The 14,235-nt window shown below is 43.4% G+C and overlaps 1 protein-coding gene across 4 annotated transcripts in view; it reads left to right on the forward strand.

Moving 5' to 3' along the window:
* Nucleotides 1-1,985: 1,985 nt before the first annotated feature.
* The window catches only part of DPY19L4 (dpy-19 like 4), a 49,989-nt gene continuing 37,739 nt past the window's right edge, over nt 1,986-14,235 (forward strand). For 2 of the 4 annotated variants that reach the window (XM_053250376.1, XM_053250377.1), the window contains exons 1-2: nt 2,114-2,293; nt 9,478-9,585. In XM_053250376.1, the coding sequence (XP_053106351.1) occupies nt 2,284-2,293; nt 9,478-9,585 (118 nt within the window). In that variant the 5' untranslated portion in view covers nt 2,114-2,283. The other 2 variants (XM_053250379.1, XM_053250378.1) reach the window with 2 other exon arrangements.

Below are 14,235 nucleotides of genomic sequence, written 5' to 3' on the forward strand. Positions count from 1 at the left end.
GGAGTACACAGTTAACAATCAATGGCAAGACACTTGGACAGGTTAGCATTAGAAGAGGTATTTTCCAAGGGGACTCACTATCCCCTCTGTTGTTTGTAATCGCCATGACCGCACTTTCACAAATACTAAACAAAACAGGACTCGGATACCAAACATCTAGAACATCAAGTAAAATCAATCATCTGCTGTACATGGACGATCTGAAGTTGTATGGAAAGTCTCAGTTAGAAATCGAATCACTGCTAAACACTGTCCGTATATTTGGTAGCGATATAGCAATGGAGTTTGGACTAGACAAGTGTGCTGCATTAATAATGAACAGAGGAAAAATAACAAAAACAGAAGGAACAGAACTGCCCAATAGAAGCAAGATCAAGAACCTGGAAAAGAAAGAACATTACAAATACTTGGGCATTCTGCAGGCTGATAACATCGCACACACTGAAGTTAAAAGAAAAATGGGAAGTGAATACATCAGGAGAGTTAGAAAAACCCTAAAGTCCAAACTCAATGGCGGGAACACCATACAAGCCATAAACACCTGGGCTATACCTGTTATCAGATACACTGCAGGAATAATAGACTGGACCCAGGCAGAGCTAGAGACGCTAGATCGTAAGACCAGGAAAATCATGACCATCAATCATGCTCTGCACCCCCACAGTGATGTCGATAGGCTCTACCTCCCTCGCAGCTCAGGTGGAAGAGGAATGCTGCAAGTCCATCAAACAGTAGAGGAGGAGAAAAGAGGCCTTGAAGAATATATCAAGGACAGTGAAGAAGATGCACTTCAAATGGTCAATAATGCGAAACTATTCAACACCAATGAAACAAAGCAGGCCTACAAGAAAGAACAAGTCAAGAACCGAGCAGAAAAATGGAAAAATAAACCCCTGCATGGTCAATATTTGCACAATATAAGTGGAAAATCAGACATCACCAAGACCTGGCAATGGCTTAGAATAGCAACTTGAAGAAAGAAACAGAGGGTTTAATACTGGCTGCACAAGAACAGGCACTAAGAACAAATGCAATAAGAGCAAAAGTCGAAAAATCAACCACAAACAGCAAGTGCCGCCTTTGTAAAGAAGCAGTTGAAACAGTGGACCACCTAATCAGCTGTTGTAAAAAGATCGCACAGACTGGCTACAAACAAAGGCATGACAAGGTTGCAGGGATGATACACTGGAACATCTGCAAAAAATACAAGCTACCTGTAGCCAAAAATTGGTGGGACCATAAAATTGAAAAAGTGGTAGAAAATGAAGATGTAAAAATATTATGGGACTTCCGACTACAAACAGACAAACATCTGCCACACAATACACCAGATATAACTGTAGTCGAGAAGAAAGAAAAACAAGTTAAAATAATCGACATAGCAATACCAGGGGATAGCAGAATAGAAGAAAAAGAAATAGAAAAAAATCACCAAATACAAAGATCTACAAATTGAAATTGAAAGGCTGTGGCAGAAAAAGACCAAAATAATCCCAGTGGTAATTGGCGCCCTGGGTGCAGTTCCAAAAGACCAAAGGGGTCACAGAAATCACCATCAGCCAATTACAAAAAGCAGCTTTACTGGGAACAGCCTATATTTTGTGACAATATCTATAATAACCAACAGTATTGATGATAAAATTCTGGCATCCCAGGTCCTTGGGAAGGACTCGATGTCTGGATAAAACAAACCAGTCAATAACACCTGTCTGACTGTGTTAACAAGAAATAATAATAACTATTATTAATTATTATTATTATATTATAAAAATATAATATAATTATTATAAAACAAGTTGACAAACATACTTGCTAGAGAGTGGTAATAAATCTTTGTGTGCTCATCAGTGAGATAGGGACTCACTTCCCTGTTGGGATGAATGATGAGTTCATGTCACTGAATAGCGCGAACGAGGCATAGCATAGCATAGCGTGGCTTGCACTTAAGGCTGCTTCCGGAGCGGAAGTTGTGCACCGAAGGATAGTATTGCCTCGGTACGTGTATTAACGGTGTTCGGCCTGCGCTCTCGCTCCCGAGTAGGACGTTCCCCGTAATTCTGAAGAAAAGGAAGAGATGCTGGATCAGTAATAGGGGCGCTAACAGGAAGTGAGAGGCAACTTCTTCTCCTAGACCTGTGGTGGCGGGTGGGGGTGTGCGCGAGCTTGAGGTAGTCCAGGTGGGAAGGAGGAACGAAAGACCACCACCACCCCGACTCCTTCGCCCTGGAAAGATCGGCGGGAGGCGCGGCTTAGAGCCCTTGGAGCTCACAGCGGGGGCTGGAGATGGAGGAAGGTGAGCGCTTTGTATGTGTTGTGTTTCCTCGTTTCCATTCCTGCCCCCTCCCCGGAGGCCAGCAAGGAGACTAGGAAGGAAGGAGGGAGTCAGTGCACGTTTAGTTCTGAAGGGGAGCAAGGATGGGGGCACCGAGGTGGAAGGAGAAACTGGGGCAACAGGAAGTATAAGGGATTGTGTGCATGGGGTTAGGAAGATGGCAATAACTGAAGGTGTTGCATTAAAAAGATCCTTTCTGTCTGGGACGCTTGATTTTACAAGCAAGTGAACTTTCCTTCCTCCATATCTGTGAGTGGGTGTTTAGAGAATGGCAAAACAAAGCCCACTTCTTTAAAACTTTTTTTAGTCAGATATCTTGGCTTCTGCCTTCCTCGGTAACACACCCTTGTGATATAAATGAACACTGCAAGCCAAGGTGACAATTGGAAAAATACTGAGGGTGGTGGGATTCTCAGCAGAGACACATGCACGCGAATTGCACTTTCTCTTTCTCTTCAACTTAGACTGAGGCCGTGGGGGTGTTAGGGTTTGGTCTATAGATCCAGAAGTTCTCTTTTTGTTCTAATATCCTTGGATTAGATGGTTCCTCTCTAAAGAAACGTCCCAGATATTTCTGTGCAGAGGAACAACCTGCCTCTCAGTCAGGTTGTGGCCATCAGAATTAAAAGGTTTTGCAACAGGTTGTCTGAAACTTCTTTGTTGCAGCTGAAACCAATTGTTTGAACTGGAATCATTTAGTTTCTAAACTGTGCATGCATATCTGTTGTTTTTCCTAATGGGCTGAACGTTGCATCCAGGGTACTTGCATTCTGTAATAAAGATTATGATGTTGGGCTTGCAGGTGAAATTCTGTTTAATAACAAAGGTTTTAACAGTTATTCTGTTTTCTCCTAAGTAAGTGCAGGTGACACAATAACTGATGATGATTTTATTTGTGTACATTAGGAGGTTGGCAGAAGGCAGTGACAAAAGTCTTGCTTGTAGCTTTAACGAGGTGTAATGAGTTGGCCACCACAGAGTAGTGCTCTCTAATAGCATGCAGGTGGTACTAGATGGAAGCCAGCCACAAGAGGGACATGGTGCTCTTTGTTGATATTCTCTTTGGTTTTTGTAGGACAGTCTCTCTTGAGAATATGGATGCCCTGTTGATATTGTAGCCAGTCATATGCAGAGAATATCTCCTCTGTAGAAGATGCTTTTTAGCTCAGTTGTTCTTTTGCAGTATTTATTATTGTTGCATATGCATGCCATTATGAGAGCCAAAAAGATCATGCTTCTGTTTACATTCCCTGGGTAGTAGTGAGTGGTTTGTTCTACAGCAGAAGGCTTTGAGAAAGCAGGAGGTTAGGCACCTTCAGGAGAGGTGCCTACTGGCTCAGATGTGCAAAAAGACAAAACACACAAGTGAACGGACAGAACTGTGGGGGCAGCCTGTTGTGTGCTCAGAGGTGTTATTTACATCCATGCTTTGGATGCCAGCCAGGATTATTATTACTTTTAAAAATGCTATAAGTTGCTCTGAGCCTATAGGATAGAGTGGAATATAAATCTAACTAATAAAGTAATTAAAAAATAACAGATCAAATAAAGAGATCAAATGGGCAACAGTAGCAGCAGAACAATAATAATAAAAAAACCACCTGTCTTAATACAGAGATTCTCAACGTTGGGTCCCCAGATGTTATTGGACTTCAACGCTGAGAATCCCTGGCCTAATACATTCTAGAACACAAGACACATACCATTTCACTAAACAAAACCTCCCTGCCCGGGAATGCTGACATGAAAATATTGTCATCATTCTTCTCAAGTCAAAACAGAGCTGGCCCATTAAGCCTACTTGAGAAGCAGGGAGTTCAACAATGAGGATGCCATTGCAGAAAAGAGGCATTGCTTCTTGTTATCGCCAGTCCAGTCCCTGGCAGAGATAAATTGAAACAGGGCCCATTCAGATCACCTCAGTGTGTGGAGAAGCTTGTATGGGAGGAGACAAATTCTAAGAGAAACTGGATCAAAACCATTTAGTGTTTTAATTGTTAAAGCCAGAACCGCATTGAGCCATTTTTGGAAGGGTGGTATATAAATCAAATAAATGAATAAACAAACTTTGAATTGTTAAGAAACAAATCAAGAACCAAAATAAGAGAAGACATTATGTCCTCTTAGTGGCTTGTTAATAACTGAGCCCCTACATTTTGAATTAATTAAAGTTTCTGAAAAGTCTTCAAGTTTCTGAACAGTCTTCAAAGACAGTCCTATCTAGAGAGTCTTATGGTAGTCCAGGCCAGAGGTTACCAAAACATGTGGTAGCCGTGTACTGATAGGCTGTCAAATGTCTGACATGTGAAACCTCATCTTCCTCAGAAAATGTGTCAAGTACTATATAACAATGTATATTTGGACTTGTCTGTAAGCTAATAAAAAATGGGCAGCAGCATCTAGACCAGCAGTGCAATACAGTACTATCTGCAGAGGCTTCTTGCTCTGAAGAAAAACAGGAAGAAAATTGCCTTCATGAAAGAGGGGATCCTTGCATGAGCAGAACTCTTTTTCACTTCACGGTCCTGAGCTGCAGCCCTGGATGATGCACTATTTTAATAGTACATCTTGACCAGTAGTACAAGGTGTAGTACATCTTGACCAGATTTTTATATATGGTTTAATATTCTGTATCTATGGAAATGCTCTCAATCTGTTGAAAGATTTATGGATCCAAACTGCATGGCATAGACTTAATAAATAATATATAGTTCCATCAGCCTTTGAACAGCCTCTTATGCTCCTTTTTTCTCATTTGGAAAGTACTTCAGGGTGGCAAAAACATATAATCCATGTGGCGATCATCTTCCTGTGCTCAGATATACTAGGAGTGCTTTGGAGGTGGTACTGAAACTTCAGATTGTGCTCAGTTAAATAAGATTAGAAAAATGTGTTCAGCTTGTCTAATAGATTAAACTTTCCTGAGGAAGTAGGCAAGTATACAGTACATGGGCTTTTCAAGCATCCTTCAAACAAACATGCATGAATAATATTTAGCAGAAGTGGCTTGTTATAGGAACATAGGAAGCTGCCTTCTACCGAGTCAGACCATTGGTCCATCTAGCTCAGTGTTGTTTGCACAGACTCACAAGGAGAGCTGGTCTTGTGGTAGCAAGCATGACTTGTCCCCTTAGCTAAGCAGAGTCTGCCCTGGCTGCATATGAATGGGAGACTAGAAGTGTGAGCACTGCAAGATATTCCACTCAGGGGATGGAGCCGCTCTGGGAAGAGCAAAAGGTTCCAAGTTCCCTCCCTGGCTTCTCCAAAATAGGGCTGAGAGAGATTCCTGCCTGCAACCTTGGAGAAGCTGCTGCCAGTCTGTGTGGACAATACTGAGCTAGATGGACCAATGGTTTGACTCGGTATATGACGGCCTCCTATGTTCCTAGACTGGCAGTGGTTTCTCTAGGGTTGCAGGCAGGAGTCTCTCTCAGTCCTATCTTGGAGATGTTCTTCCCAGAGTGGCCCCATTCCCTAAGGGGAATATCTTGCAGTGCTCACACTTCTAGTCTCCCATTCAAATGCAAACTAGGGCAGACCCTGCTTAGCAAAGAGGACAATTCATGCTTGCTACCACAAGACCAGCTCTCCTCCCCAGTGTTACCTTAACACTATTATTCTGGAAACTTTGAATTGGTTATGCCATGCCCATTTAAAATGTGTTGCAACTGGGGCATTAAGTTTGTGCTTGCAACATTGTGCAAGCTCATAACATGGTTTACTATCCCCCAAAGATACTATTGTGTGTGTGTGTGCGCGCGCGCGCGCGCAAGTGCGTGTGTGAACAAAGCGCTGCAAGACCAGGAGTAACATTTTGAATTCTGAGCTGGGCTGTCAAGATGCTTAATATATCCATGATGAAGTAAACTGACGTGAGAGGCTGAAGTTATTCACAAAACCAAACACTGTGTAATCATGTTGTGCAACGAAGCCAGAATTGTAGTGATGCAATAGAGCCATGTTTAGGAGTTTGAGTGTGAAGGTAGGTAGTAGTGGGAGTAGCCTTATTGTGCGGGCACACATGTGCACACAAACTCTCTCTCTTACTCCGTTCAAAATCTCAGGAACTTTGGGCATGCACAGAGAGTAACACAGCTATAACCATCCTCCTGACCTGAATTGTTCTCCGTGGCTGACATCCTGACTAATGAAGCTCTTGTGGAAGGACGTTGTGCTAGCACAAAGCTGTTGCACTAGCTGCTTGCGCTAAGCTTAGAGTGTGTGTACCAGACTAGTGTTGCTTGTGCAACTGTGCGCAAGTGGCATGTCTCATTTGTTTTCAAGGGAACTTTTGCGCAATGTTGCAGATCCCAGTTTTCAGTGAAATGATGCAGTCTGCTTGCACTAGTGCAACTGTGCTCATTGCACAAATAAGTCATTAGTCAGGTTGTCAACCAGTAGCTCACAGTTAGTTCAGGTGAATGCAAGTATTTCAGCACCACCCATGTCGCTGCGTGTGTTTAAAACACAGCCCGTGATGTTGTGGCACAGCTGTGTTCTGCTGCAACTTCAGTGTCTCCTTATAAGTGAGATGTGCTTTTCCTTCTAATGATGATGCATTTGTGGGTTCCGTGGACTTCCAGACCCCATAAGAAAGAGTTCTGCTGGATCAGATTAAGGTCTGTCAAGTCCTGCATCTTCATTCCAGTGTTGGTCACCCTCTGGGCTTCTCACATACAAGCAGGGCTGGATGGCAGCAACCTTTCCCTTATTGTTTTCCCAGCATCTGGTATTCAGAGGTATTCAGCCTCTGGACTTGGACATTCCATTTAGCTATTATAGCTAATGGCTAATGGCTTTTACTTTCTCTGCTCTCCATTACTGGGGTCTTGTGAAATGCTCGTAACCCTAATTATGCGACAGAATGACAAATCTTGGCTCTATTATTAGCACTTACCTTGCTTGACTTTCATTTCACCTTGCTAAAAGTATTCAGGCATGGAAAACATCTTCCTTACTTTTCAAGCTGTGGCAACCTCAACGGAAGCAGCATGCCTATAGATTTTGTAACCGTTCAACAGTCTGCAAAATCAACATGCACATAATTTAGCTTGCTGCTTTTATTTTTGATGTAAAATTTGGACATGTTTAAACGTTTTTCATGTAGGACTTCTTGACCTACACTAGGGGACTTTAGTGGGGAATTCCTGTTCCCAAAGGTTAGCTTCCATGATCTTGATCTCATATAGAGTGATTGAGAAATAAAAATAAACTAGGAAAAAAGACTACAATAGAGTTTTCAACCTGTGCTGTTTAATGGTTTTACAGTGAACAAGAGATAGGATTGGAAACATAAAATTAGACTGTTGTGGGAAACAAAAGCAATCATGAAGTTCCATTATGTTTTCTGGTAATTGATAAAAGGAGACCACATCCTCTCACTTTTTTCCACGTGTTGCTCTCTCTCTATCTTGGGGCATGATACCTGAGCAAATGTGTTTCCCAAACCCATGTTTGCTGAAGTCATGTGAAGGTGGGAGGATCTGTAGGAAAGACTTGGTAGGTGGGTGTGATTCTCCATTGCCATGCCTTCTGATTCTCCCTGGCAGATCTCCCCTGCATTAGGCTGGCCCCAGGTGGACCTGTTTCTGATCTCGGAGCCTGGCTGGGGGAAGAACAATTGGTTAATGGAGACATTACAGCGGAGAATCAGCAGGCGGGCATCTCCCCTCTTGTCTGCCTTACCCTGTGAGGAAAATATGGTGGCTGAGAACTATTTTGTCTTCTCCTATAATGTGTAGTTGCACTCTTATTCTGACATACTTGGTTGAGTTTTGATCTTTCAGCTCTTTTCCAACTTCTGTTTGTTCATTCTGCTGCAGCGGAGCCTCTTGATTCACCCATGAGGCTCTATCCCTTCCCTGTTGTGTATGTGGAATATTCCCCAAATTACACTTACTTAAACACACACACACACCCCTCTATGGGGTACATGATCTATAGGTTTGCAATGTTTGTTTGTTTGTTTGTTTATTTATCTTATTTATCCTCTTTAACATATTTCTATACCAGCCAAAGCTCTTGTCTCTGGGCAGTATAATAGAATAGAATAGAAGGGTCCCTTTTGTTAAGAGGTTGGGAATCCCAGCCTACACTGACTGCAAGCAGCTCTCCAAGTTTTCATGCAGAAGTCTTTTCCAACCCTACCTGGAGATCCCCTCCCGCTACCTGGAGACTGGGTTATGGCCCATTTGACCCACGAGCATACCCCTTAGGTTCTGGCAACAATGGATAACTTCATGGAGGAGAAATCTATCATTGGCTACTAGCTGGAGGGCTATAGGCCACCTCCAGCCTCAAAGGCAGGATCCCTCTGAATGCCAGTTGCAGGGGAGTAAGAGCAGGAGAGAGGGCATGCCCTCAATTCCTGCCTGTAGGCTTCCAGTGGCATCTGGTGGGCGACTAGATGGGCCTTGGGCCTGATGCAGCAGGGCTGTTCTTATGTTCTCATGCCAGGGATTGAGTCTGGGACCTTCTGCATGCAAAGTACATGCTCTACCACTGAGCTACAGCCCCATCCCCTAAGGGGAATATCTTACAGCAGCTGGCGCTCACATATAGTCACCCATCCAAGTGCAAGCCAAGGTGAACCCTGCTTAGTAAACAGGGTGATTCATGCTTTCCAACACAAGACTGGCTCTCCACCCTCAATCCACACATATTATAAACGTAATGTTATAGAAAACGATTATCTCTGTTCAAGCTTAAACAGATATAAATTCCAATCCAGCATTTTTCATGCTGGAGTTTCCCTTTTGAAGTTGCTTTGTTGAAGAATGGTGAATAATGAGTCAGCAGAAGAGTGTCCTGACTCCTGGAAAGCTGTATATAGAATTTCAGCAGATATCTTGGTGTGACTTATACAATTACTTGGAGCCTTAAAACCAAGAAACATATGAAAAACATATTAAATTGGCTTTCTCTTTTTAGTGAGACTTATACTTGCCATAGTCCCATGTTATGGTAAATCTATAATAAATCTGTGCGTGAGTGAGCCCATACACACGATTAGAAAAGTGAGTTAAGTAAGAAAGTGCAAAGCCTCTGTGACTAGTGCAGTGGTAGTTGTATCAGTAACATTTAAATATTAATCTGCTACTGTGTGGAATTCTAAGAAAATGAGTAACCTCTGCTTATGTTATCAGGAGCTGAAGACTTGAGACAAAGAAAGAAACTGAACTGTACAGAAGTTGCTGAAAAAGTTCCAAAAGAGAACAATGAAGAAAGCAAAAAGCCCAAAAAATCTCCAAGATGTAAGTTGTGAAATTTTTCTACTCAATGTCTCATGACCTTTTTGTAATAAAATTGTGCAGATGAGTCAGTTTTGTGTGTGTTAGAAATGAACTTGGTTCACAATCCTCCTGTTGGAATGTGTGGAAATGTTATACTGGAAATTGCTTATGCCTGCAACGTGCCCTGCATAAAAGCAAAATGAAACATTATTTTATTTATTTATTTATGATTTGATTTGATTTCTATATTGCCCTTCCAAAATTGGTTCAGGGTGGTTTACACAGGGTGGTTTGTTGTGGTTTACACAACAAACAAATAAGATGGAACCTTGTCCCCAAAGGGCTCACAATATAGAAAGAAACATAAGATAGACACCAGCAACAGTCACTGTGCTGGGTGTGGACGGGGCCAGTTACTCTCCCCCTGCTAAATAAAGAGAATCACCACGTTAAAAGGTGCCTCTTTGCCAAGTTACCAGGGGTTATTTATCATTTCGTTTGGCCCTGTGTGTGTTAACTTTTTAAATGTCAGTATTAGTTAAGGGACTCCTGATGTGGATTGGGATAGTCGTGCAGCCAAAGCCTCGCTCCTCACACAGCTGCTATTTACTTTTTTAAAAAAGAGAGCAAAACCCCCGCAGGCCAAATGACATGAATAACATGACGCTTATTTTAGCCCATAGTAACTGCTCCAGTAGAGGTTGTCTGTGGGCTCATCTTGATTTCCTGTCTACTTTCCCAAAGGGAGCCATGCTTTGCCGCAGACTCAACATTCATGGATGTTGAAGCATCACTTCCTTAGCCTACATGTAATACTCTGAAAGATCTGTTTGTATGGAAAACATAAAGTAGTTTTACTGCTGTGCTTTTCCTCCAAATAATTATGAGAAGTATAATGTCTGTTCTCAAAACCCTGAAGGTTGGAAGAGCAACCAGACAGGGTAGGAAAGCCATACATGCCCCTGATCAGTGGCCATGTGTTTGCAAAGATCAAAGTAGGCAGAGGGGAGAGTGGGACCACAGTGGCTGTGTAGGGTGGGCATGGCCCATCCACTAGGGATGTGCAAAGCGTTTCAACATTGAAACCAACCATTTTGTTTCAAGTTTGAATCAAAACACAGTTTAAATAAAGGACCTGTTTTGAGTTCAGAACAAAACAACCCCGTTTCGATTGAAATGATTCATCGTTTCAGGCGCCATTTTGGAGGCCTGTTTTCCCCTTGCTGATTGGTTTTCTTGCACTGGCTTCCAATGGGCTTGTGATCTCCTTGCTTCTCACTTGGCTTATTAACATAGAAATCAAATGTTGTCATGTGCAATTGTGCCCCCATTGGCGGGGGGAGGGAGAGGGGAGCCCCAAAGGAGGAAATTTTAAAATATATTCAAATGGACTGGGAAGCAGAGAGAGCCCTTATAGTATGCCTCTCTTGAAGAGGATACATCAGGGGGAAGGAAGGTTCAGTTTTGTAGTTTTCTTTTCTTGGCATTGAGTATACTATGGTGTGCTATTCCTGCTATAACCATCAGGTTTTGCTGGATCTCAGATTGACAAAGGTAGAACTTGGGTGCCTTCCTTCCTTGAGTTGCGGTTTGTTTTGTTTTGTTTGTGAGAGAGTGTTGTGGCGAACAACGCAGCTCTCCCTCACCCCCCGCCTGTATGATGAGCTCCATGTCTGGTCTTAAGACTAATTTGTTCTTCACTCACTGCTCATCAGTCTGCATTCTGCATTGCAAGGTGTACTCAGTCCAAATGTGGCTGGAGTTGCTCTAGTTGAGCTTAGGGCTATGCTTGCTGCTAAGGGTGCTGCTGTGGCAGTTATTGCAATGCTAGGAAGTAAGGAGGCATAATTGTGTGTGTGAGAGCAACTTGTGCCAGTCATGTTACTACAGTGGCTCAGTTATTTTTGGCTCAGTGGTTGTTTTTTTGGGGGGGGGCATTTTTTTGACAATGTTTAAAATGTGTGTTCTATATTGGGAGGGACAGATTCCCTTTTACTGTGTGCTTCTGCAGTGTTTTTCAGGGCATGGTTGCAAAATACATTGCAAATTGCAGAACAAAACTTGTGTGCATGCATTCTGTGAATGCAGCTTGTTCTGGCTGTAGGAAACAATGGGGAAACTCAAAACACCCCATTGTTCCCCATGGGTAGCTCCTAGAGACACCAGAGTGGGTTGGGTGGTAGGATATGATGGGTAATGGTGCTGACAATGAGAGAGGCTAGGTTGTCATGCACTCGAGACAGGGCCTTCTCTGTTGCTGCACACAGGCTTTGGAATGCTCTCCCAGTGGCCATTCACTCCTCAGACTCCATCACAGTTTTTAGAAAGCTGGTTAATCTTGGCTTTTTATCCAGGCCTTTACATTATTGTTCTAGTGATGCTTCTGTGTGTTTTTATCCATGTATAGTTTTCTGTATTTGTATATTATATATTTTAATATCAGATTGTTTATATATTTTTAGCTAAGTACTTTTAATTCATTTTTATTATGTGTTTTAACTTTTGTCAACTGCCTTGAGATTGTTTTTAATGAAAGGCGGTATATAAATCTAACAATAAATAAATAAATAAAATAATACCTACCACCCAACCCACAAAAGAAATAGACAAGTGGGTGATTTTTAACCTAAGTGGGGTTTGGGGAAAGGTTAAAAATCATCCACTTGCCCATTTCTTTTGTGGGTTGGCTGGTAGGTATCACCCATCATGCCCTACCACCCAACCCACTTTGGTGTTCCTAAGAGTTACCCATGGGGAACAATGGGGTGTTTTGAGTTTTCCCATGGTTCCCTATGGCCAGAACACTTGAAACGTTTCAAGTTTTTTGTTGCATTGAAACAGCCAGTCGTCCTCTGTTTTGATGAAATGTTTTGGCCAGCTGCATCTTGTTTCAAGGTCAAAACAAAACACAAATTACATTTCGTGCACATCCCTACAACCTACATTCTTTCCCCAGCATTTGATCAAGGGTTGTCCTCCTGGGCTCCCACACAATCGCTCTCCCCCTCCTCCTACCTTGATCTTTGCAAACACATGACCATTGATTGGGAGCACACATGGCTCTCCTACCCAGGCTGGGTGGTCCTCCAGCCATGTTTAGGGTCATGAGAACAGCCCCATAGTTTTTGTAAGTCCTGAGTGTCTGCAATCTCTAGTCTCGTGGATCTTGAGCCTTCCAGGGTTCTTTCATTTGAAACAAGTGATTAAATCATATTGAGTCTGGCTTAAATTCATTAATTTCTATACCGCCCTTCCAAAAATGGCTCAGAATGGTTTACACAGAGAAATAATAAATAAATAAGAAGGATCCCTGTCCCCAAAGGGCTCCCAATCTAAAAAGAAACATAAGATAGACACCAGCAACAGTCACTGGAGGTACTGTGCTGGGGGTGGATAGGGCCAGTTACTCTCTCCCTGCTAAATAAAAGAAAATCACCACATTAAAAGGTGCCTCTTTGCCAAGTTAGCAGGGGTTAATAGCCAGGGATTATGGGAGTTGTAGGCCAACATCTGCAGGAGGGCCAAAGTTGAGCAGCCCTGCTCAATCCCTCCCTCCACTGCTTTCTCCCTTGCAGGGTTATTCATTCATTTATTCATTCATTCATTCATTTGATTTCTATACCGCCCTTCCAAAAATGACTCAGGGTGGTTTACACAAAGAGATAATAAATAAATAAGATGGATCCCTGTCCCGAAAGGGCTCACAATCTAAAAAGAAACATAAGATAGACACCAGCAACAGTCACTGTGCTGGGGGTGGAGAGGGCCAGTTACTCTCCCCCTGCTAAATAAAGAGAATCACCGCATTAAAAGGTGCCTCTTTGCCCCAGACTTTGGAATGCTCTCCCAGTGGCCATTCACTCCTCAGACTCCATCACAGTTTTTAGAAAGCTTGTTAAATCCAGGTTTGTATATTATATATTTTAAATCAGATTTGTTTTTATATTTTAGCTTAATACTTTTAACTGTCATTTTTATTATGTTTTTTAACTTTGTAAACCTCCTTGGGATTGTTTTTAATGAAAGGCAGTATATAAATTTAACTATAAATTTAACAATAAATAAATACTAGCCAACCCCGCACAGAGCATCTGTGCGGCGCTTTGTGGCCGGCTGTTTCCCCCTCCCTCTTCCTCCTGGCATGGTCTCTCCTCTCATCCCCTTCCCTCCAGCCCCACGCTCTCCAGCCCTCCTCCCCTCCCGTTCCTCCCCCCACACAGAGCCATGGCTGCCGGCCAAGAAGGGCCCTGCTGCCGCCCTTCTCTCCCCCCCGCCGCCCTTCTCTCCCCCCCGCCGCCCCTCGCTCCCCCCCGCCGCCCCTCGCTCCCCCCCCGCCCTTCTCTCCCCCCCCCCCCGCCCGCTGCCGCCGGCCGGCCGCCACCAGCACTTTCTTCCTCCTCAGTCCTCACTTCGGAACTCTCGCAGCGTGTTGCAAGAGTTCCGCCGCCAATTCCTGGGCACGTGTGTCCCAAGAGAATTAAATATATAGAAGCCCACTCACCCCCTCTGGCGCCAGGCCAGGGCCAGTCCATCCCACTGCCTCCCACCTCCCAGCCCAGGCTGCAGCCCAGATGGCTCCTCCTCACAACAGCTGGGCCAACCAGCACCCAGCCAACCAGGTGCCTCCGCCGGCCAAACAGAGTCAGGTGCCTCCCTCGGGCACGCATTGCC

This window comes from Hemicordylus capensis, chromosome 4 (genome assembly GCF_027244095.1).
Source record: "Hemicordylus capensis ecotype Gifberg chromosome 4, rHemCap1.1.pri, whole genome shotgun sequence".
Lineage (NCBI taxonomy): Eukaryota > Metazoa > Chordata > Lepidosauria > Squamata > Cordylidae > Hemicordylus > Hemicordylus capensis.